The sequence below is a fragment of the Juglans regia genome, chromosome 3 (genome assembly GCF_001411555.2).
Source record: "Juglans regia cultivar Chandler chromosome 3, Walnut 2.0, whole genome shotgun sequence".
Taxonomy (NCBI): domain Eukaryota; kingdom Viridiplantae; phylum Streptophyta; class Magnoliopsida; order Fagales; family Juglandaceae; genus Juglans; species Juglans regia.
In genome coordinates, this window is record NC_049903.1 from 893,455 (window position 1) to 915,554 (window position 22,100).

The 22,100-nt window shown below is 35.2% G+C and overlaps 1 protein-coding gene across 1 annotated transcript; it reads right to left on the reverse strand.

The window, feature by feature from the left end:
- Positions 1-20,444: 20,444 nt before the first annotated feature.
- On the reverse strand, positions 20,445-21,281 carry LOC108985008 (dehydration-responsive element-binding protein 1B-like). Its single transcript, XM_018957131.2, has one exon. The coding sequence runs from the start codon at positions 21,247-21,249 to the stop codon at positions 20,593-20,595; it is 657 nt and encodes a 218-aa protein (XP_018812676.1). The 5' UTR covers positions 21,250-21,281; the 3' UTR covers positions 20,445-20,592.
- Between the last annotated feature and the right edge of the window lie 819 nt (positions 21,282-22,100).

Here is a 22,100-nt window from a genome sequence, read left to right on the forward strand (position 1 = left end):
TAATTTTTTTCCCGTTGTTTTATCAATTAGTAAAAGCAAGAGTAACGAATTTCAACGTTTGATGTCATATTATAAGTACTTTTAACGTATGCTAGCTATTCCTCCACAACTTGATCAACAATTCTATTTTCACGATGCTTTAATCTCTTAATTAATTAGTTCATGACTATCAGGAGGCCAGCTAGCTAATACATAATTTGTTTTCAATGAATGGGGACGAGAACAAAAGCACGCATGCATGAGCCAATAGAAAAAAATAATAGACAAGAAAAATAGGCCGTTATTTATAGCGTATTAATTAATTAATACTTTTTATTAGCAATAGTACTTGACTAATATTATTCAGTATGACTATTTATCTGGATAGGGTAAAATTCGGCTTGGTCCAAAATTCGAATAATCGGATTCCGATTCTAGTTTTCGGTCCGGGTCAAACGTGAGCCGGAACCCAGATTTAAAAAAAAAAGGATGAATTCGGGTCGGGTATCGAATTTAAAATCTGGTACCCAGGGTTTATAAAACAAAAAAAATCCTAATAGTCTCGCATGAGTAGCCAACCCCAGACTTCCCCTCCACTCTGCAGACTCTCTCTCTCTCTCTCTCTCTCTCTCTCTCTCCTCTTCCAATGGAGTCGGCAGCCCGTAGAAGATGACGAGGGTATTTTTTCTTAACATGGGTCATTTTGGTAAGCCAGCACCGTCATCATAAGTCCGCAAAAGCCCCTCGTAGGTCAAACCCTTCTCGTCGTCGATGAACTCGCCGTATGTCCTAAACACCTCGTCGAGAATGGCGTTGATTTGCTCTTCGTTGAACTTAACCCTAGGGTTCGAGAATGGCATTTCGGAATATTTTTTCCTAGAGTTGCTCCTTTTTTTTAAACATGTATTGTTTTCCACTATTGATCTGCCCAAATCTTCGGTTCCCAAATCTTCGGTTCCTTCAGCCAAAGATTTGCAAGAGGGTCTCAAAAAATTTCATATATATTTTTTCCTATTTCCAAATTTGGTTTCTTCGCTCTGTTGTTTTTATTTCTCTTTGTTGATTAAGAGTTTGTTTTTATGAGAATATTTGAATGTTTGAGGAGTATTTTTATTGGTCAGATCCTCTCATGCCGTCATCTTTATCCTTGGGTAAGTCTTATTCTCTCTGTTTGTTTTGTTATCTGTTTGTTGATTTTGAGTTTGTTTTGATGATAATGTTTTAGGAGTATTTTTGTGGGTTAGATCTATAAAAAGTTGAAAGGGATTTTAAAGTGAAAGGGATTTTTATGTGAATACTATAGTGTGATTTTGTAAGTGGAATACTCATAAACAGAGTGATGATTGTTTTGCCATGTTTTATCTGCAGCTTCGATTTTGTCTAGTATCTGAAAAGAATCTAATGTAAGTGTTTTCTTCTTGCATAATCAGTCAGCTCTTTTATTTGTATGATCAACATATAGGTGTGTGCATTAAAAGATATATATGAGTTGATGTCTATTTTAAAGTTTGTTTCTTTGATCAGGTCATACAAATATTGTATATACTTCGCTCATCCTTATTTAAGAAGTCATGAACAATATGAAATAAGGAATTGGGTATGTTTATTTTGGGTAAGTGGTCCATTATAAAAATTTGAGCTATAAAGAATACTAGATAGTATTTCTACTTTGCATTGCTGCTTGTTGATAATTCTTTTATTGTGTATGTCTGAAGTTAACTATGAAATAATGGCAGACATAACAATGGCTTTGGCATTTGACTAGTTAATTAAATTATTATTATTTTTAAGAGATATTGTTAGTGTATATGCCTATTATTTTGATTGCTTGTATACATCATAAGTACTTGGTGTTTATTTAAAGACTTCACCCAGGTAGTTGTGGTTTCCTAGGACAAATTCAATGCACTCTATTAGCATAGCTTGATGGTAAGTATATATAGAGTGTTGTTCTTGCATCTAAATGTGCTATTAACTTTAGCATGGGAAATCTACATGTGTAGATGTTTCTCCAGAAACTATATTTTCTTCCATTCGTAACATAGATTTTGTGGTAAATGTGAAGAAACGCTCTTTGTAACGCATTTTTGAATAACCAATATCAGTTTGATGCCTTCACATATTTGTTGGTATTCTCATACATGACTTAGTTCATGAATGTGGATTTCTGCCTTTATTTGAAAGAAAATTGATACCAATATGTGAGCAAACTATGTTCATAGCACTTTATATTTTGTAATTAGTAAACATTTTGTTTTTTCAAATTCCCCAATTTCTCGTGACGTGCAGATGCAATTAGTAAACTCTTCAAGGACACAAAGATAGCTGAATAGATGACAGTTTTAAACTTTCAATTGAAGCATTTTGTAATTTTCATATATTATAATTTTGTGTTTTATAATATAATGCAATTAATTAATATGCAGTGAATTGCATTATTGCATGCATTTTACATGATAAATGCATTATATGACTATGGAAGGTTAGAAGTACTACTACTTGATCAATCACTTTAAACAGGAGTAATACTGGAAAGTCTGGAATATATTAATACATGTACATGATCATCGAATTTCAAATTAAATATACATATTACCAAATTTTCAGTAATATAGGCTTTTAGATTTAAAAAAATAAAAAATAAAAATAAAACCTGGGTTGGATACCGGAATCCGAATTTCCGGGCTATAAAAATTCAAATTCATCCAAGTTCCAGCCCGGGTCATAACCCGGGTATACCCAGGCTAGGTTTCCGACTCGGAACTGGATGAACACTCTTATTATTCAAAGTTGAGCTAGCTAACTAGCTTGGAGTTATATATATCCAGTACTTCATGACTTGCAGATTTGTAAACTAAGCTAGTCTTGTCAATTGACGCTGCAAGAAAAAGTACTTCTTACAGCAATTTAATTTTTGTCACAAAAGCAATTATTGCTAGCTAATGGTAACTAATTGCAACGATATTAATTTTGTTGTTGAATTCCAGCGTGAAGCTGAGATATATTACATGTGCATTAATTCTTTAATTTGTTGCATCGATTTTTGAGTTATTGTGACAGGTTTTGCAGCCAAATGTTTTGCAGCACCCATAATATTGGACACAAAAAGCTAATTTGTGCATTGGCATCGTTTTATTTCTAGCGAAGAAGAATTCATCACTAAAATCTACTTTTTTTGCGGCGAACTAATCAAATATTTTGGACAGAAACGTTTTTATTACTTTTTTACGACAATATTAGTTTGTCGCTAAAGATTATTCCTCCTACTTAACTATTTTTGACGAGTTAAACCGCTGCAAATAGTTAAAAATTAAAACTTGAGGCTTTTATACTTTACTTTTCTCCCTCGCCCAATAGTCAGCCTCCCTCTTTTTTTTGAGTTTTCGGCCTCCCCTCCTCACGCTATCACCACCTCGCCAGCTGGTGAGTCTCTCTCTCTCTCTCTCTCTCTCTCTCTCTCTCTCTCTCTCTCACATCGTCCTTGTCTCTGTCATGTGGTTCCGCCACCTCCTCCGCCCAGTCTGCATTTCCTTAAGCTCATTTCTTCTTTATTTTGTTATCTATTCAGAGGTATTTCTATAAATAGCTTAGTAAATTTCATTCCAAGATTTGCTCGCTGAGAATTTTGACTATTAGGGTTTTCTCCGAAATTTGATTCAAGAACATTTTGCTCTCCTGCCCACAGTTTTCGCGTTCTCTCCCTCTCTTTCTCTTCAGTTTCATGTTCTTGGATAAAATTTGTGTGAATGATTTCTTGCTTAGTTGCTGAAACTTTGTGAACTGCTAGAATCTATATGCTCTTGTTATATGCTATTTTTGGTCTTTTGTGAACTCCAGTAACTGTTGTTTGGACATTTAGGCTATAAAACTAGGCCATAAATGAAGTAGGAGCTGGTTCAATCTGGATTTCTGGATTACAAATGAGGAAAATACATTGTTACCTAGGTGCAATTTTTTTAAAAATTTTTCCCAAGATATATATACTGGTTATATTGTGACCACAATGTAAGCTCCATTGTTGTGGCTATGTTTTAGTAGTTTTTCCATATAAGCTTTTGTTATCTTTTAACCTTAGCATAGGGTCTGTATATATGGTTGTTTTTTAGCATGGAGTTTAAAAAAAGGACTGTATAATTGTCCCTTATTTGATTATATATAATTATACTTATTTTCTAAGTTAATATGGAAATGATCTTTTTCTCCATTTGCCATATATTTCTCTAAATTTGCATTGTAAAAGACTCACTCTAAAAATAGTAGACTTTGTTTCCGAATTCTATTATGTTGTGCTTGTAGAAACTGGATTACTTGTGTAACACCCGAATTCTAAAATTATATTTTTATGATCTGATTCTGTTCTGTTCTGAAAATATTTTGTACTCTGATGTGATATGATGTGATTTCTGAAACCTCTGGCATGACATTCTGTTTATGTCCTGACCTTACTACAGGTGTAAAACTGTGGCCTCTGTTTGGGTTGGTACTAACTTTTCTGTTTTTGGTGCACCCACTTTGGAAATAAAGTAGTTTTCTGCGTGGTCTTTCTTATGTGCACACTCGGGGCTCCAAGAATGATAAGGGGAAGATTCACATTCTGTTTCTGTTCGGTTGGCCACCGGGGTTTGCACAACCCTACCACGGGGGTTAAACATGAAATTCTGTTCTAATATGATGTTTCAGTTATGTTGTGCTAAGGGAATTTCGAATAAGAATATTGTGAACTTTCGCTCTAATATTTTTGATAACATGTTCTAACTCTGCATTCTGAAAATAAAAAGTGTTTTGTTCTGCATTCTGGCATATGTAAATGTTCATGTTTGCATACTAGTATATATTATCTGCTTACTGAGTTGTTGATAACTCACCACTATTTCCATAATATGTTTCAGATAATTTTGATCCAACAACTGGAAATCAAGAATAGGGAGTACTTGCAAGTTTGTTGATCATAGAAGACTAAGTACTTTAGAGTACAATGACTGTTGGAGAGTCTTTTGGTAGTGTTAATATTGTATGTGGTTTTGGTATTTTGAGTAATGGATATTCCTAGTCTTTGTGGGAAAGTTTATGTTTATTAATGATACACCATTGATGTGTCCTTATGTAGGAACATGGATATTTGTTTTGAACAAATAGGTTAATATGTTATGGAGACTCTGGTTTATTTTAAAAGTATTATTTGGAAATGATTTTTAGGTGATATGAGTTAACTCTCTGGACCCTCGAGGTCGGAGCGTTACAACTTGCATATAGTTTGCTTTCCATATGTAGGGCTGAAAAAAATTAGGTGTGCTTTAGATTTCACATGGTGCATGTAGTTTATATCAAGTAATTTCAAATTTTGTATATGTATTTGATACTTGAAGCAATGCATGATGAATTTTTTTAATGTCCCTTCTTATATTTACTTTTACCTCAATAGTTCCTTTTTTTTTTTTTTTCTGGATTTGTACATAATTATTTTTTCTCAATAGTTCCTTTTCGACTTGACTTATAAAAAATAAAAAAAAGTTCCTTTTCGATTGGATTTAGGTTGGCCTTTTTAGAGGAGATTCGAACTGAACATCGTACCACCAACTGTTAGTGGATGGAAAAGCCTGAAATTTCCTTGCCAATAACTTTGTGATATTTTTCCTCTCCTGTTTCTTATTCTTTAGATTTTAGATATATCTCTTTATCTGGTTCAAGGAGTGCAATGTAGCTACGTATAACAGTGGGTATCACTAGAACCTAAGTACTGAACAATATAATTTATTTTGCTTGTCTTCTTATATATTTTCTTCTGAGATTGTCGAGTAATGAATGGTAGGACTTAGAGCATTAATGTTCTTTTTTTCTTCTTTTTTTTAAATTTACCTTTTGCTGATCTGTCAAATATTAGGAGCATAAAGTACTTTGATTAGTCAATCTTCCAACTAAAAGTGGGAAAGTAGTTGATTACTTTACCAGCAAATTGCAAACAAACAGGAGAGAAAAGGGGAAGTGGGAGTAAGATTGGGACACATTAATAAGTGACGATTCAAGCTTGGTTTGATTATACTAGAGTCAAGCTCAAGCAAAGCTCTAGCTAGTTTTGCAATTTGCTAGCTTGCATGTTTGTGGATCTTAAGCATTTTATTTATTAATTCAAATACATTTATCATCTATTTCCAAGACTTTCCTTATTTTACTTTATGGATGAATTTTTTTGTAGTCGTAACATATTTTTGGAATTTTCCTTTTTATGAATGATTTAGGAAGTGGTCAAACCCATCAAGTGTATATCCAAGCCAGAGTTTAAGTAACTTTTGTTGTACTCTGAACTTGCTTATATAGGTATCTCTTTGGATTTCTTCCTGTAGTGACGCTGACTAATTGGTAAGAAGGCCAGTAAAGTTTAATACATCTCATAAAATCAATCACCATTGTTGATGCAATCAATTAATCTTTTAACTGATAGAGCTTGTTTGATTTGTGGGCTTGCCAACGTATCTTATGACCATAAGGAGTTAATAGCATATAGGAGAATTCCAGTGGAATTTGAGGTAGACCTCATTGATAATGTTTCAAGAAGCTCAAATTTTTGTAAGAATCAAAAGAGCTTTTACTTATTATGAAATAAGGGAGTTATTGCTTATATTTGTCAAAAATTAAAGGATGATGCTTTTTTTTAACTAACAACCATATCCTGTCTCTAGGATTTTGCAAGCAATGTTACACAAACTATTTTTTCGAGATTCTTTTGAGTTCAGCTTCACTCAAGCATACAAGCAGCGAGTGCTTTGATAAGAAGTTTTTTCTACAATTTACTATTTTGCATATCAAGTTACTAATTTGCTTGATTGCAGCTAATAACATGGTTGGATTGCAACCGTGGTTTTTAGTATCAGTGGGTAAGTCTGTTAGTAGTTCACCTTTGTTTGTATCTAATTAGTTTCTTCAAAGAAGTTTTTAATCTCAGCTATGATATCTTTATTTTGTAAGCTTAATTTTTCTAGAATTCTTTATGAAAACACTGTAGAAAGTTAATATGAACTAGGTAGTAAAGGACAGTACCGTTGCAATCTGAAACCTATAGCAGGATCGAAATTGTATCCTTGGCTTCAATTGTGGCTCAGTCTGCTAGTATTGTTGGTGCATCATGTCTATTATTTATTGTATTATACTTCTGTGAATTTTTTTTTTAAAAAAAATTTGTAATAGACTTTTTGCAATCAAATATTGCCATAAATATGTTTTGGCCACAAATACTTTTATACAGCCACCAAAATAGCCGCAAATAAGTATTTGCAACCAAAGTTGTTGTATCGCCTCTTTCGCATCCACCCTGCGGCGTGTCGTTTCTCGTTGTAAATGACATTTTGCGGCATTCATTATGACATTTGCGGCGAATCAATTTTTTCCGGTATAGGTTTTTTCCAATGCAATAGGTGATCAACTTTGTTGCTTTTTCCTGACGCTTAAATCGTATAGTTGCGGCAGTTTATGAGCGCCAGAAATAACATATTTTTGCTACAATAATTTAGAATCGTTGGAAAATAGTATTTGTAAAGCAACTTTGGCGTCCAACATGGGTTGAAGCAGAAACCGACGGAAAAATATAATTCCGGCGAATTTGGGCACTTTTTGCGACTAAATCTGACGCTGGAAAATGGCATTTTTCTTGTAGATCATGTGGCCTAGTTTTGCATCGACGTCGTATTCTTGCCATGCATGATCCTTCCACTTCCAGATCAGTCACGTTTTCCCGAGGTTGCAACTTGCACCAGCTTTCAACTCTAGTATTATATATGGATGTATTTAATTAGGAAAAAATAATTATATATCTGATCAAAACATGGCTGAGAATTTCCAGCTAGTTAAGCTTAATTAAGCCACTAGCAAAGTCATTCCGCTTTCAAAATTTACAGCTCATTGCTCACAGTAATTTTCTGGAGGATACATGAGGACTTGAATTACTAACGTACGTGGAACGGCCACAGGTTTACGTGAATATTTTGTGAGTGGCTGAGCTCTGGCCTATTATAGCTAATAGTTTTTATCAACGGCCATGTTGTGATCTTAAAACAAGGCCAGCCCAGAGTCTAACAAATACATGAAACAATGCATGCATTAAAACAGAGATTTCGAGTTTTAATGGGCTTAGATACGGATCGTTAATTTCGGGTTTTGATGGGCTTAAACCATCAGGCTTAGGCCCATTGTCTAATATTTTCCATGAGCATAAAGCTCCCTCCATCCACTCCTATATCTAGGCCTGATGTGGCAGCGCCGGTTCAAAGAGGAACTGTTATATCGAACTTGAATGTATTGTATTCTTTGCAGGCCAACTATTTTGGAGGCTGCCTAACTTAAAGGTTCCTAGAAATTGTGTAGCAAATCCTTTTTACTCCTCTGTCAAACAATACTGTAAAACAGACGAAAGATCGATCCACCTCAATTTAATCATAAGAAATTTCTTAAAAGTAATTCGAGAATTGTGGTATTAGATCCCAACAAAATTATGGCCATTAATTTGGAGGACCATATCATATCGGATAAGGCTATCTATTACTTGCTACAGAAAATAAGGCTATCTATCGGATAAGGCCATTAATTGTTGATTCAGAAAATTAATAAGTGATGTGTAATAAATTAATAAAATATTAATAAATAATTTCCAAACATCACAAATAGTGGAAAAAATCTGAATTATGTAATTAAAAATGCATAGTTAAAAATCCAAAAACTCTACCGATAAATTCTCCTAATTAAGAAATCTGAAAACAACTCGGAACGTTTGCGATCGAATAATATATGCTTGCTACTTGTGTTTTAAAAAATTGTTACAAGATTGATCTATATATCCTAGTAGTTATCGTTTCGGAAACACCACCTGATTATAATAATTAAATTAAAATGAAATCCGAAACATGTTATTAGATCATGATAACCAAAGTACAAATTCAAAAAAAAATTGATTAATTTCCTATTCATTTATGTTCCTCTTTGGTGGTCCCTTCCAAAATCAGAGTCCTTATTTTGAAACGTTCAGGCTTCCGCAACAAGCCACCAAACATTCCAGAACCACCACGAGTTGATGTCGACCAAACATTCAAACGGTGCCTTTGCATGATGGTCCGAACATTCAAACCTCTTTTCCTGGCATCGGGGCCGTCCGCATACAACCCTGAGATGCCTCTGGTTAGCTCTTCGATCTCTACAATTTTCTCTTCTTCCATCGATGATGTTGTACACGATGGCATCACATGCACGGGGGGTGTGGAACCAATATTATTTTTGTGACCATAAAAATTTCTTCTGGGTTCATGAGAAAGTTTCATGTACTGCATGTTTGCTTTATAAAGTTGAGGCGATAATCTGTCTGCTGGAGACTGCATGTTCGCTTTATAAAGTTGAGGCGATAATATTCTATCTGCTGGAGGCATGCATGGCCAATACGGGCGAGTTGGAATACATACCATTAATCATGTTTGTGGGTGTGGAGGGTTGGGGAATTTGAAGAAGCACCGAACAACGATTCATGGTGAAACTGAAGGCCGGCTAGTTTTGATCACCAGGCAGGCAGCAGATGCAGTTTTAAGGAAACGTGCACCGATTTTATTTGCAAGCGCGCGAACGTACGTTAGAACGAAATATTTGCAAGTGCAGGCAGGAAGGCAGGCCAGCAGGCAAACGTTAAATGTTATGGCAGCCTAATGGCCCAATGGGGTTGGCTTCTGTTTATATAAGCAGAGGACCCGTGAAAAGCGACGTGTAGTTCACTATTATTTATTATTTATTTATTCTGTTGGGTAGGCATGCAATTAGTAGTGGATCAGTATTAATTCAGAGTTGAACTAGAATATGCATGTATATTCCACTGTACTCTTGCTAATTCGTAGACCTGTTCTTGCTCTGAGATTACACGTTGTATTGATTGAAAGTTTGGCATTCAAAGAAAGTGGCGGATTCGGTCGCAACGAACCTTGCATGCATCAGATCTAGTGGGGTTGCAAGTTTGCAACTTGCTGAGAGCTTTTAATTCTTGGGCTGTAAGATGTGACAACTTTTTTTAAGGGCATGCAAGATGTGAGAATTATTGAGAGGTAGTGTACTTAGAGTAGTAATTATATATATATATATATATAATGCCTAGAAATTTTAGAGGATTTTGATTGATAAGATAATAAAAAATTTTCCTTCAAACTAATATATATGAATGCGAGTACAGATGCTCAAACTAGAAATTTTAGAAGATTTGGGTCTGTTTTTATATGCTCAAATTTCATGACAGAGTTTGCAAATGCTTGAGGCATTTTCTCTGTCTCTTTATCTGTCCCTCTATGCATGGTGAGAAATTGAGAATACTAAAAATGGTTTGATGCAATCTGTGAATTGAGATTGAGATTTATATATAAATGCATAAGATAAATAAATTCACAGCTTTACAGTCCATGCACCAAAGGATCGCGTAGTATTATCGCCATGTAGTTTCGGATTTACCTTAAAAATTTACCAAGAAAATCTACATTATTAAAAAGAGAAAAAATATATGGAAATAATTGCAATGAATCAAACACCCATTTAAGAACCAAGAGATGGCTCCTAATTAAGATATGCATTGACATGAGCTAGGATTTGAAACTAATTACCATCCTGCATCCAACTTGAATCACATCAACACCACTTCGGATTTGTATTGCTTGGCTGAATTGATTATCTATAAACTTGGGGGTTTTGTATATTAATTATTGCGCAGCTCCCTTATAGTTTTGGCTTGGACTGCTTGGTAATTTTCTTGTTGCTTACTATATATGGGAGAAAAATATTGAATGTATTATTATCAATTAAATCATAAAAGGAAAAAAATTTCCCAAATTGCCAATTACTACATACCATGAAAACTATTTATAAACAAGCACAAAAGATTAGAACAGGAAGAAAAAAAAAATGCTAACATGAATAGGATCGGAGAGGCAGCGTTTGACCCAGAATTTCTCACAAACGACATTTTGGCCCATAATAAGTCTTCCTTCCGAGTCCTTTTGATGGGAACATTTTGTTCATAATCTTGAGTTGTCTCTCTATTTCAAGACCTTGATCAACACTTTTTAATCCTTCAGCAGTAGTACTGTTTATAACATTGGAAGACAGAAACAACAAAACTAAAAATGGGGTCATTCTCAAACCTTTGTCACAACAGAAACCTGTTATGCTTGCTGTGGATTGACCAAATCTTGTGATATGTTCCTTCTTTTTTTTGTACTTTTATATCAGTTATGATCTATTCCTTATAAGTTTCATCACCTTTCTGCGCATATCATGTATGCATATGTTCTTTATGTCATGATCAATTACAATATTGATTATCGCATTAATTGTATCTTATTTGCTTTTCCCTATTTAATTAATGAGTACAGAAAAGAACATTATTAATGTAAAAGCAATTAATAGGAGTGATTATCAAGAATTCCTGCAATGTATTAATTTTGTAATACTAACTTATATCATTCAGATTCTAATGATATAGCCATACCAACTTAAGTAGAACTTAATTAGTACTGATCAGCTTAAGCGTGATCAGCATGTTCTTTACTTATTCTCTATTCTTGTGCTTATTAATCCCAAGTACAACGCAGAATCATAATTGCACATGAATTATTATTGTTTGAATCAAAATATATGTTGATTAACTTCTTTCCCATAAGTAATGTGTTTGGTCTGTTTTTATTTTTTTGCTTATTCTTTTTCTACTTTTGCTGTTCCTTATACATGAACAAATGAATTTGAATTTCCGTGCATGGATGATATAGATAGCTCTTGCTGAACGTTGTTCAATTAAAATTTAGGGTGGTTTTTACAATAGAGTCCACAATTAGATCAGTGTTTGATTATTTATTTTGTTATATTTGATTATTTGTGTTTGATTATTTTATTATATTGTGTTTGGTAGTCTTTATAATTACTTAATAACATATGGAAGAAAATTTTGTGAGTTGTAATGTCGGTACAACCCAGGGGTTTGGTGGTGATTTCTCGTCTATTCTAGTGGATATAGAGCAGCATAGGAGTCTTCCAACCCCTTTATCCACATATACATAATACCCTACATGTTCCATCCGACCACCTTTACCCAAGAAATCCAAAAAAACCCAGTAACCAATCGGTAATTTGAGAACATTTTACTAAAGTGCAACCTATTGACCACGATAACCCAAAAACTCAGTGCAATTATTGCGCTAAACAATACAGTTGCCACTAAAAGAATGGCACTTCATCTATGATATACCACCTCTAGAATGCATGTGAAACTTTCTCTCTTAGAGTTAAATGAGTTGGAAAAAGTCAATCTTCTAATGTTAAGAGGGATGCGGAGGGAAGAGTGTGTAACCCACAAAACCTAGTGAAGTATGATGCATAAACCCTTCGTGCTAAATTTTTTATTAAGTGTGAATTGCCTTTTAGACTAGTGGAGCACGAAGGGTTTGTTGAGTTTGTGGCTGATTTAGAGTCTCGATTTATTTTGTCATCCCAAATCACTTTAAAAAATGATTGTATTAAACAACATAACAAAGAGAATATACAGATAAAAAAATTGTTGAATGGTCAAAAAATCTGTCTTACCACCAATACCTAGACGTCGGTGCAAAATATGAACTACATGTATATTACCACACATTTTATTTATTGCAATTGGAGATTGCATAAAAAATACTTAAATTTTGCCAAAATCCTAATCATAGGGACGAAACTATTGTGAGGGTGTTAGATTTGGGATTGCATGAATGGAGTGTTGATAAAATCTTGACCATCACAGTTGACAATGCCTCCTCAAATGATGTTGTTGTTGTTGATTACATGAATATGAGAATAAAAGACAATGAGTGTACTATATTTGGTGGTGAATTTCTTCACATGCATTGTGTTGCCCATATATTAAATCTGATTGTTATGGACAGCTTGAAGGATGTTTATGAGTTTGTAAAAAAAATTAGGGATGCCGTCAGGTATGTGAAATATTTGTCATCAAGATTTGCCAAGCTCAAAACTTGTGGGCAAAGGAAAAGATCAATGAGAGGATGATTTTTTTATATGTCCCTACTTGATAAAACTCTACATATTTGATGTTGAGTATCGCTGAAAAACATAAACAACCATTTGAAAAATGTGTTTGTGGATGAACAATTTGTGAACCCCACTAGTGATGATTGGAAAAATGCACGGATTTTTGTAGAATTGCTGAAAATTTTTTATAATGTTATATTGAACATTTCTGATTCTTTATATGTGACAGTTAATGTATATTTTGAGCAACTTTATGAAATTGAATTATTGTGCTTGATTTTGTGCTTGATCCACGATGATGATGACAATGAAGTTTTGGTTGTAAAAGTGCAATATGAGTTGACAGATGAGATGAATATAAGGTTAATTGACTCTTTTAGGGCCCCAAGCATACACAAATCTTTAACAAGCTAATTGGGGGCTAGAAGGGGGAGAGGGGAAAATGGCTCAAAAGGAAACCAAGGGTCTCTCTAATATATGGCAATGGCTGCACCGCCTCCAACTAAATTTCGAACCATGTTCACCAAATACCTTGAGGAGCAGGGTGTTGTGAAGTTTAGATCATAGCTAGAGAGGTATTTGTATGAGGCGCGTGTAAAAAACTCGCTCAGTTTTGATATCTTAGATTGGTGGAGAGTTAATGCCGTCAATTATCCTATTCTTGCTGAGGTAGCACGTGATGTGTTAGCCACCTTCATTTTCACTATTGCCTTGAAGTCTATATTAGTACTGGATTATGTATATTGGATCCTTTTAGGAGTTTATTGTCTCCAAAAATTGTCGAAACCCCCATTTGCACCCAAAATTGGTTAAAGATCGAACCAATCGACATTCAAGAGTTGGAAGAATACATACAGTCGATAGACCTTGAATGTAAGTTTGAAACTTGAAATATTTTTTTTAATATCTATCTAACTCAGTTTATTATATATGTAACTCAATTTTTAATATTTTTTTAGATGATTATGTAGCTTCATCTTCAACCGAAGCTGTTGTGAGTCTCCCTTCCCATTCATGCTAAAAATATGTTCATCTTCAATGGAGGTATTAGTATGTAATGGAAGTATTAGGATTGCATGTATTAGTATTATGCATGCAATGGCTTTGCTTTTTTATATATGTTAATTTGTTATAATAACTCAGTTTATTATGTGTTTGGTCACTATGGAAAGAGACTATACTAATGAGTTTGGTTCTTCATAACTCATTGCTTGTATTTCCCACGCTCTTCTCCTACTCCTAATTGTCCTAATGAGTCTTAATTGTTCTGTTACCAGCTAAAAGAAGAGTTTTGTTTGCACATTCTCCGGAATTCTTTGTCACTTAAAAAAAATGATATTGGATCATGAGCCTTGCCGTTCAATTTAATTGTTTGGCGCGGAGCTCATAACAATATCGTAGCTGCCTACTGGTAGAGGTCTTGTTTGAGGAAATTTAACCGACCCAGAACCATTTTGATGTGTGCTGGTGGTCTTAAAACACATTTTGTTGCTTTATATATATATATAAGTGCTTGGGTTTGAGAAAATTAACCGACTCTGAATTTCACAGATGTGCTCGGTCGATCGATCTTTTGCTCGGCCAGGAGAAGGAGGAGATGATATGTGAATTTGAATAATATATATCATTTGTTTTTGTAGATGAGATAAGATGAATTGAGATAAAAATTAAAAATTGAATAAAATATTGTTAGAATATTTTTTTAATATTATTTTTATTTTAAGATTTAAAAAAGTTGAATTGTTTATTTTATTTTGTATGAAAATTTGATGAAATTATAATGATTAGATGAGATGAGATAAAAAATTTGATAAAAATGAACGAGACCTTTTTTTTTTAATCAAACAATGAACGAGACCTTAGAGATAGGCAAAGAGCTTATTCTCTTAAATTTTTCTGTTTTTGTAATAGGGGAAAGGGATGGAGAGCTTATGAAGCTGAACTTCCGGCGCGAGTTGAAGATAAAATGGAATAATCTTTTGCTGAATATTGAGACATCCTTCACTCTCATCCAAATTATATATAGAAAAAACGTCACACTCGAATGGTTATAAGATGCATATGGAAGCACGGCCCTACGTTTTTAATATTTATCTCCCCATTTGATTGCAATATTGTAGCTCTATACAGCTTGATTTGTTTTGTGCCTGAATAATTTTCAAGACCTGCATGCAGCATTTTACGTTTATCTCTTACAAGAAGGCTTAAGAAACTTAATTATATAGTAAAGTATATCATACTCCCTGCTGATTGACCATAAATATTTATTGTGTGACCTCTTAATTAACAACCTCAGAACAAAGTTGATCTAGATGCAGTAGTACTGCATGTTCGATCTTGTGTTTTACTATTTCAAATCGTAGTAACACACACACATACACACACTACCAAGAACAATATTATTTGAGGGAATCATTGAATACCCTGGACTTAGCTAGCTGACCTATCATCATTTTACAGAGCAATCGCGTCTAATGGGCTCAGAGAAGTCCTTCCCGATTATGTACTTAGTGATAGGCCCATTACTTACCGATTCTTTTAAGAAGACCGATTATGTATTAATTATTAGTGATAGGGATATTTCTAACAGTAGTTAGCCCAATGAGAAAAGCAAGAATCTCTAATGAATCTATATCTCTTGTAACGTGTTCGTAAAAAGTGTATTTATAAGATTTGGAGGGCATGATATACAGGAGTTGTTACGCTGAGCACAACAGTACTCAGGACGATGGTGTACGCGGTCCTTCCGAAGGAGGTACCTGCCTCTGCCTCTGCCTCTGGAGGACTTGTTTCGTCTGCGTGAATCTCTCACGAGATAAGCTGATCTATCGGATAGAACTATGATGGTCGATCACGATAGCTCCCAAGGGTCGTCATTTGGTCTGCCAACCGGTGTGTTTTATCTAATTTCGACCCTTCCTTGCCTTCTTTCATGTGGAGTACTTCTCATGCACGCACACCTCTTTGATCGCATCTCGACCTTCCCTCTTTCTTGGCGTACAGTACTTTTACGTTTTACCTAACAATCTCATTCTAAGTTTTTCCATTGTGAAGTCTAACCAAATGACGCAGATGTCATGCGAGCTAGCTACACTTGACCCAAAAGAAAGAAAAAGGAACAAAAACCAAAGAAGTGAAACACGTTGATGCCATGGATTCCTAAAATAAGCGCCTAATTACAGTAACATTAAGGGAAATGCTAGGGAGTTCATTTTGGGCTCCCGTTTAATTTGTCCGAATGTTTTTTTTAGTTTGTTTTTACATTATTTTTTTAATATTTTAAAATATTTTAAAAAAAATAACAATATTATTAAATAATATTTTTTTAATCACTAAATCAAAATAAAATAAAATAAAAACAAAAATCGGACAAAATAAACAGAGCCCAAAACGGGCTCCTTATCATTTTTCTAACATTAAATATATATTAGAACTCCTCCCACTTATGTAATGGCAATAATATTGATGTCTTGGGCCTCAGATGTGTCCTGACACTGCCCTCCGATAAGTGTATTTTGTAATTTCGTGTATTTTTTCGAGCACTTTTTAAATCATTTCAATCATTTTTAAAAAGATCACAAATACATTAAAAAATACTTTTTTAACAAAAAAAAAAATAAATAACAATCGGGATAATATCTCGTGACCTTAGCTTTTTCCTTGAGGTCTATATATATATAAGTAGAATATAAAATGTGTCGTCGTCCTCATGGGGAAGTAAAGACAAAGGTTTAACAAACAAGTCGGGGAAAACACATCCACATAGCGAAATGGCAGCAGTCTTTATAATCAACGACAGAAGGATTCTTAATTATTTTTTAGAAGAGGACAGTAATTAATTTTATTGATAGCCTTCGCTTTTAGTGAAGAAAAACTGTAGTTACAACTAAATATCTGGGATTATTAATAATCATAACGACCAATCAAGGATTATTTTGCCAGATTAAAAAAAAAAAAATCGTCTGAGTGCTTGGAAGATGCGTACAAATGGACAGCAAAATGGAAAATAAAACATTTGTTTTGAAGTCATGTGGTTCTAATGGACCTGAAAATAATGCCTTGTAATTTACACGTACGGCCGGAACCTGATCGTGAGCTTCTGAACGGAACATGAAGTGCGGATGAAATTTTTTTTTTTTTTTTCTTTTCATTTGATTTCCAGATAGCCGAGCCGTGTTATGATCAGTTAAAAGGAGAGTTACCCAAAGGAAAGATGTTGTACGTAGAAGCGGCATTAACATATAATGACGTGGAATAGTACAAATATTTTTGTGTAATTGTTCTATATCCAACGATCGATGCAACCAGATGCTAGCTGATACTGTAAGAATTAGGAACAAAAGAAGTAAAGGGTAAAAGAAGAAGAAGAAACACACGGAATGAGGGAAGAGCAGTGCTCTGTAATCGTATATTGTCATGCCTTTTACAAGGTGCTGCATGCAGCTTTATACTAAAAGAGGAAAGAAAATCCTAACAAACTACCAGAATAAAGTAATTACAATGGATTTGTACAGCAACGTAACAACTTTGGAATTTACATAAAAGTACATGAAACATCAATTAAAGGAAGGTCCATGTGGTAAATAAACTAAAGAATTATGACGTGTGTTCTGCACATTTGATGAAGTGGGAGCTTGCACATCAGAACCATTGATTTGTTTATGAGCAGCATCCATCACATGATCTGTATTTTGAGGAATCTGCTGTGTATGCTACTCTAATACCCTCCCACAAGATGGAGAATAGATGTTTACTATTCCCATCTTGGAAATGTGTGAAAACAACATATGAGAAGGTAGAGATTTGGTGAAAATGTCAGCAAGTTGAGAGGTGGTGGAAAGATAGGCAGTTTTGATGCTGCCTTCTAAGATCTTATCTTGGATTAGGTGGCAATCCACCTCTATATGTTTGGTCCTCTCATGGAAGACTGGGTTGGCTGCAATATATAATGCAGCTTGATTGTCACAGAATAATTGTGCAGCTTGAGAGTGAGAGATAGAGAGGTCTGTAAGCAATTGTCTTAACCAAGTTAACTCAGAGGTGATGGAAGCCATGGCTCGATATTCAACCTCTGCAGATGACCTGGAAACCACAGTTTGCTTCTTGGATTTCCAAGAGATGAGAGACTGTCCAAGAAAAATGCAATAACCAGTAATGGATTTTCGAGTGTCAGGGCATGTTGCCCAATCGGAATCACAATAGCCTTGTAATTGAATTTCTGAAGTAGATGATAAGAGAATCCCTTGGCCAGGTGAGTTCTTAAGATATCTTAAAACCTTATAAGCAGCAGCAAGATGAGTTGTTGAAGGGTGGTCCATGAACTGGCTGAGTACTTGTGTAGGATAGCTTATGTCAGGTCTTGTGATTGTAAGGTATATAAGTCGACCAATGAGTTGTCTATAAGGGGTGGGATCAGGTCTTGGGATTCGAAGTGGTTTAGCAGCAAGCATGCCTGAATCTGCAAGAATATCAAGAGTATATTTCCTCTGACACAAATGAATACCAGTAGGATTCCTAGCAACTTCAATGCCTAAGAAATATCTCAATGTACCCAAGTCCTTAATTCTGAAATGGTTGTTCAAAAAATCTTTAAGAATAGAAATGGATTCAACTTGGTTGCTGGCAACTACTATGTCGTCTACATAGACAAGTAGTGCTGTAAAAGAGGTTGCAGTATGATGGGTAAAGAGACTATAGTCTGATTTGGACTGAGTGAATCCAAATTGGATGAGGGAAGAAGAAAATTTGTCATACCACTGTCTCGAGGCCTGTTTGAGGCCATAAATACTTTGGAGAAGCTTGCAAACTTGATGAGGAGAACCTTTAGTGTATCCGGATGGTTTTCTCATGTAAATTTCTTCTTTGAGCTCTCCATTAAGGAAAGCATTGTTGACATCAAATTGGTGAAGATGCCAACCTTTAATGGAGGCTAGAGCTAGAATGGTTCTGATTGTCACAATTTTCACCACAGGAGAAAATGTTTCATGGTAGTCCACTCCTGGTTGTTGAGTAAATCCTTTGGCAACCAGCCTTGCTTTCTTCCTTTCAATTGTGATATTGGAATGGTATTTGGTTTTAAAGACAAATTTACAATCGATGGGAACTTTTCCATGGGGTAGATCAGTGAGTGTCCAGGTGTGGTTAAGCTCTAAAGCTTCAAGTTCAGCCTCAATTGCGTGACACCAATCAGGGTCCTTAACAGCTTGTTTAAAAGTATGAGGATCAGTGTGTGATGATATGGTAGCAGAAAAAAAAGAAAGAGCAGGAGATAAATTGTTATAAGAAAGGAAGGAAGATAAAGAATGATGAATACCTGAAGAAGTAGCCATGTTCCCTGATTGAGAAGGTGAGATAGAAGAGGCCAGCTGACAATGAAAATCCTGAAGATATTTAGGAGCAGTTCTGGTTCGAGATGATTTTCTAAGGATAGGTGGAGGAGAAGAGGGTAATGAGTCAGGTGGAGGGGAAGAAGGTAATGAGTCATGTAGAGTAGATGGAGGTGAAGGAGGTTGTGAGTCAGGTGGGGGTGGTGGAGAAGAAAATGAAGTTTCTGAAGGGATAACAGAATTGTTATTTGGAAGAGGAGCAAGATGGAAGGATGTTTGAAGAAGGGGCTGTATGGGTGAAGAAGATAAGTTAGATTGGTGATGTTATTGAAATCCAGAAAAGGAGACTTGGGAGATTCAGTAGTCATTGCAGAATATGTTTACGCAATGGCTCTTGATACCATGTAAGAATTAGGAATAAAAGAAGTAAAGGGCAAAAGAAGAAGAAGAAACACACGGAATGAGGGAAGAGCAGTGCTCTGTAATCGTATACTGTCATGCCTTTTACAAGGTGCTGCATGCAGCTTTATACTAAAAGAGGAAAGAAAATCCTAACAAACTACCAGAATAAAGTAATTACAATGGATTTGTACAGCAACGTAACAACTTTGGAATTTACATAAAAGTACATGAAACATCAATTAAAGGAAGGTCCATGTGGTAAATAAACTAAAGAATTATGACGTGTGTTCTGCACATTTGATGAAGTGGGAGCTTGCACATCAAAACCATTGATTTGTTTATGAGCAGCATCCATCACATGATCTGTATTTTGAGGAATCTGTTGTGTATGCTGCTCTAATAGATACTTCCATGTTGGAATGATATAATATAATATACGACATGATGATCATGACCGAGTGCCCCTGAGGAAAAGAATCGATCTACATGTTTATTTTTATTTTTTTAATTTTAACATTCACCATATATAGCTAGCCCGTACAAACGTCGGGTCATTAGTAGAAATTAGTCAGCACACGCATGTTCAAGCAATCATGCTATAATCAATTGATAACTACGAGCTCTATAAACGTAACCGTTCTCTTCCCAAAACAATTAAGAAACAAACAAAAACTTTTCTATATATATATATATATATATATAGCTCTTTAAACGTTAGCGCCAACGGGAGAGATGTGCCATAATTTCTCTATTTGAACAAAACAATGCACTTACTCATGCAAATCGGATAGTATCCAAATATTCTAGGAAGGGTACGTAATTTAAAATCATGCATGTACGTGAAATATCATACATAACGTCAGTCACTCCATAGAGTCAGGTCCACAGTATTTTCCAAACCGTCCCAATTGAAGCCCTTTTGCATGGCTGGTGGAGTGAGGATCAACCCCTCTGCCATGCTGTCAAGTAATCCCGGCATGTTAAACAACTCCTCCTCATCCAAAAACGATATCCTACAAGTTTTGGGAACCATACCCAAGCATGAGTTGGACAAGGACAGTGAAGAAGATGGTTTTACTTCGTAGGAAGATGCCCCTGCGGCCTCCATAGCAGCACACTGTATATCCCTAATGGAGGATGATGACTTAACGCGTGGTAGGGCACATGCCGCTTCAGGGAAGTTCAAGGAAGCGGACTCTCCCTTGAGAGCTAGGGCGGCAACGTCGTAAGCCCTAGCAGCCATCTCCGGGAGTGAAAAGGTCCCCAGCCAGATACGAGATTTGTTGTTCGGTTGCCTCAGCTCGCAAACCCATTTGCCTTTCCTTTGCCGAACGCCTTTGTAGACCGGATGACGCGTCTCCCGGAACTTTTTTCTTCCTGCCTTTCTCTTTTGCTTGCCACTTTGCGCGTGATGATCAGTTTGCCATGAACTAGTCTGTTCCAGTACTAGTGACTGTGAAGTAGTACTCCGTTGGTTGTCCAAGGTTGAAGATGATGGTTCCTCTCCAATAGCCATGAAATTGCCAGAATAGCATACAGATCGAGAGGGAGAGGAGTTTGTACCTTAAATGGAGAAAAGAGTAGCAGTGACGTTGTGGAAATTTTATGGCACGAGGAAGATGCGAGGATCACGTGGAATTTAAAACGTGTTTTGATTGTTGAGACATTTAATATTTCAACACGTGGAAGAGCTGGAAATTCAGAAACCCACGTGGGGAAAAAGGTACATAATACTTTCGTTTGTTACCCAATTAAAAAACATCGTCTGACGACACCAAAACCAGGAATTCCTTTAAAAAAGAAAGAGGCACTGAGACGTTGCTAACAAGTGGATTGTTTTTTTTTAAATGTTATGTATAAGTTTTTAAATAGATAAATTTTATATAAATTTTTTATAAAATAATAGATTTTATTAATAAAAAATAATTTTTTTTACACATTTTTAAGATAAAATTTATTTTTTTACCAAAATTAATATAAAACTTATATATTTAAAACTCTTACAAATCATTTCTCTGTTCCATAGCGAGTTTGACATTCTGGGACAACTTTTTTAGAAAAGCCGGAACATTCAAGTGCGGTCGTGGGTCCAATTCAGGCGGTTCCAGCTTGCGGCGGACAACCTTTGGTTTTTGTCCGACTGTTCACGAGCCTAACAACTAACGTGTCTAATGTTGGACGTGGCACGTGGCTGGATCGAAATAAATGAGAGTGATAAAAAGCAAAATGAATAAGGTAGTGGGTACCGTATGATCAGTAGTGTGAAAAAGATCGAGCAACATCCCATCCACCGAAATTTTGCCCACTATAATCATCATAAACATTGTTCCTATTATTTTTTTTTTCATGGATTGGTTCAGGTTTGCC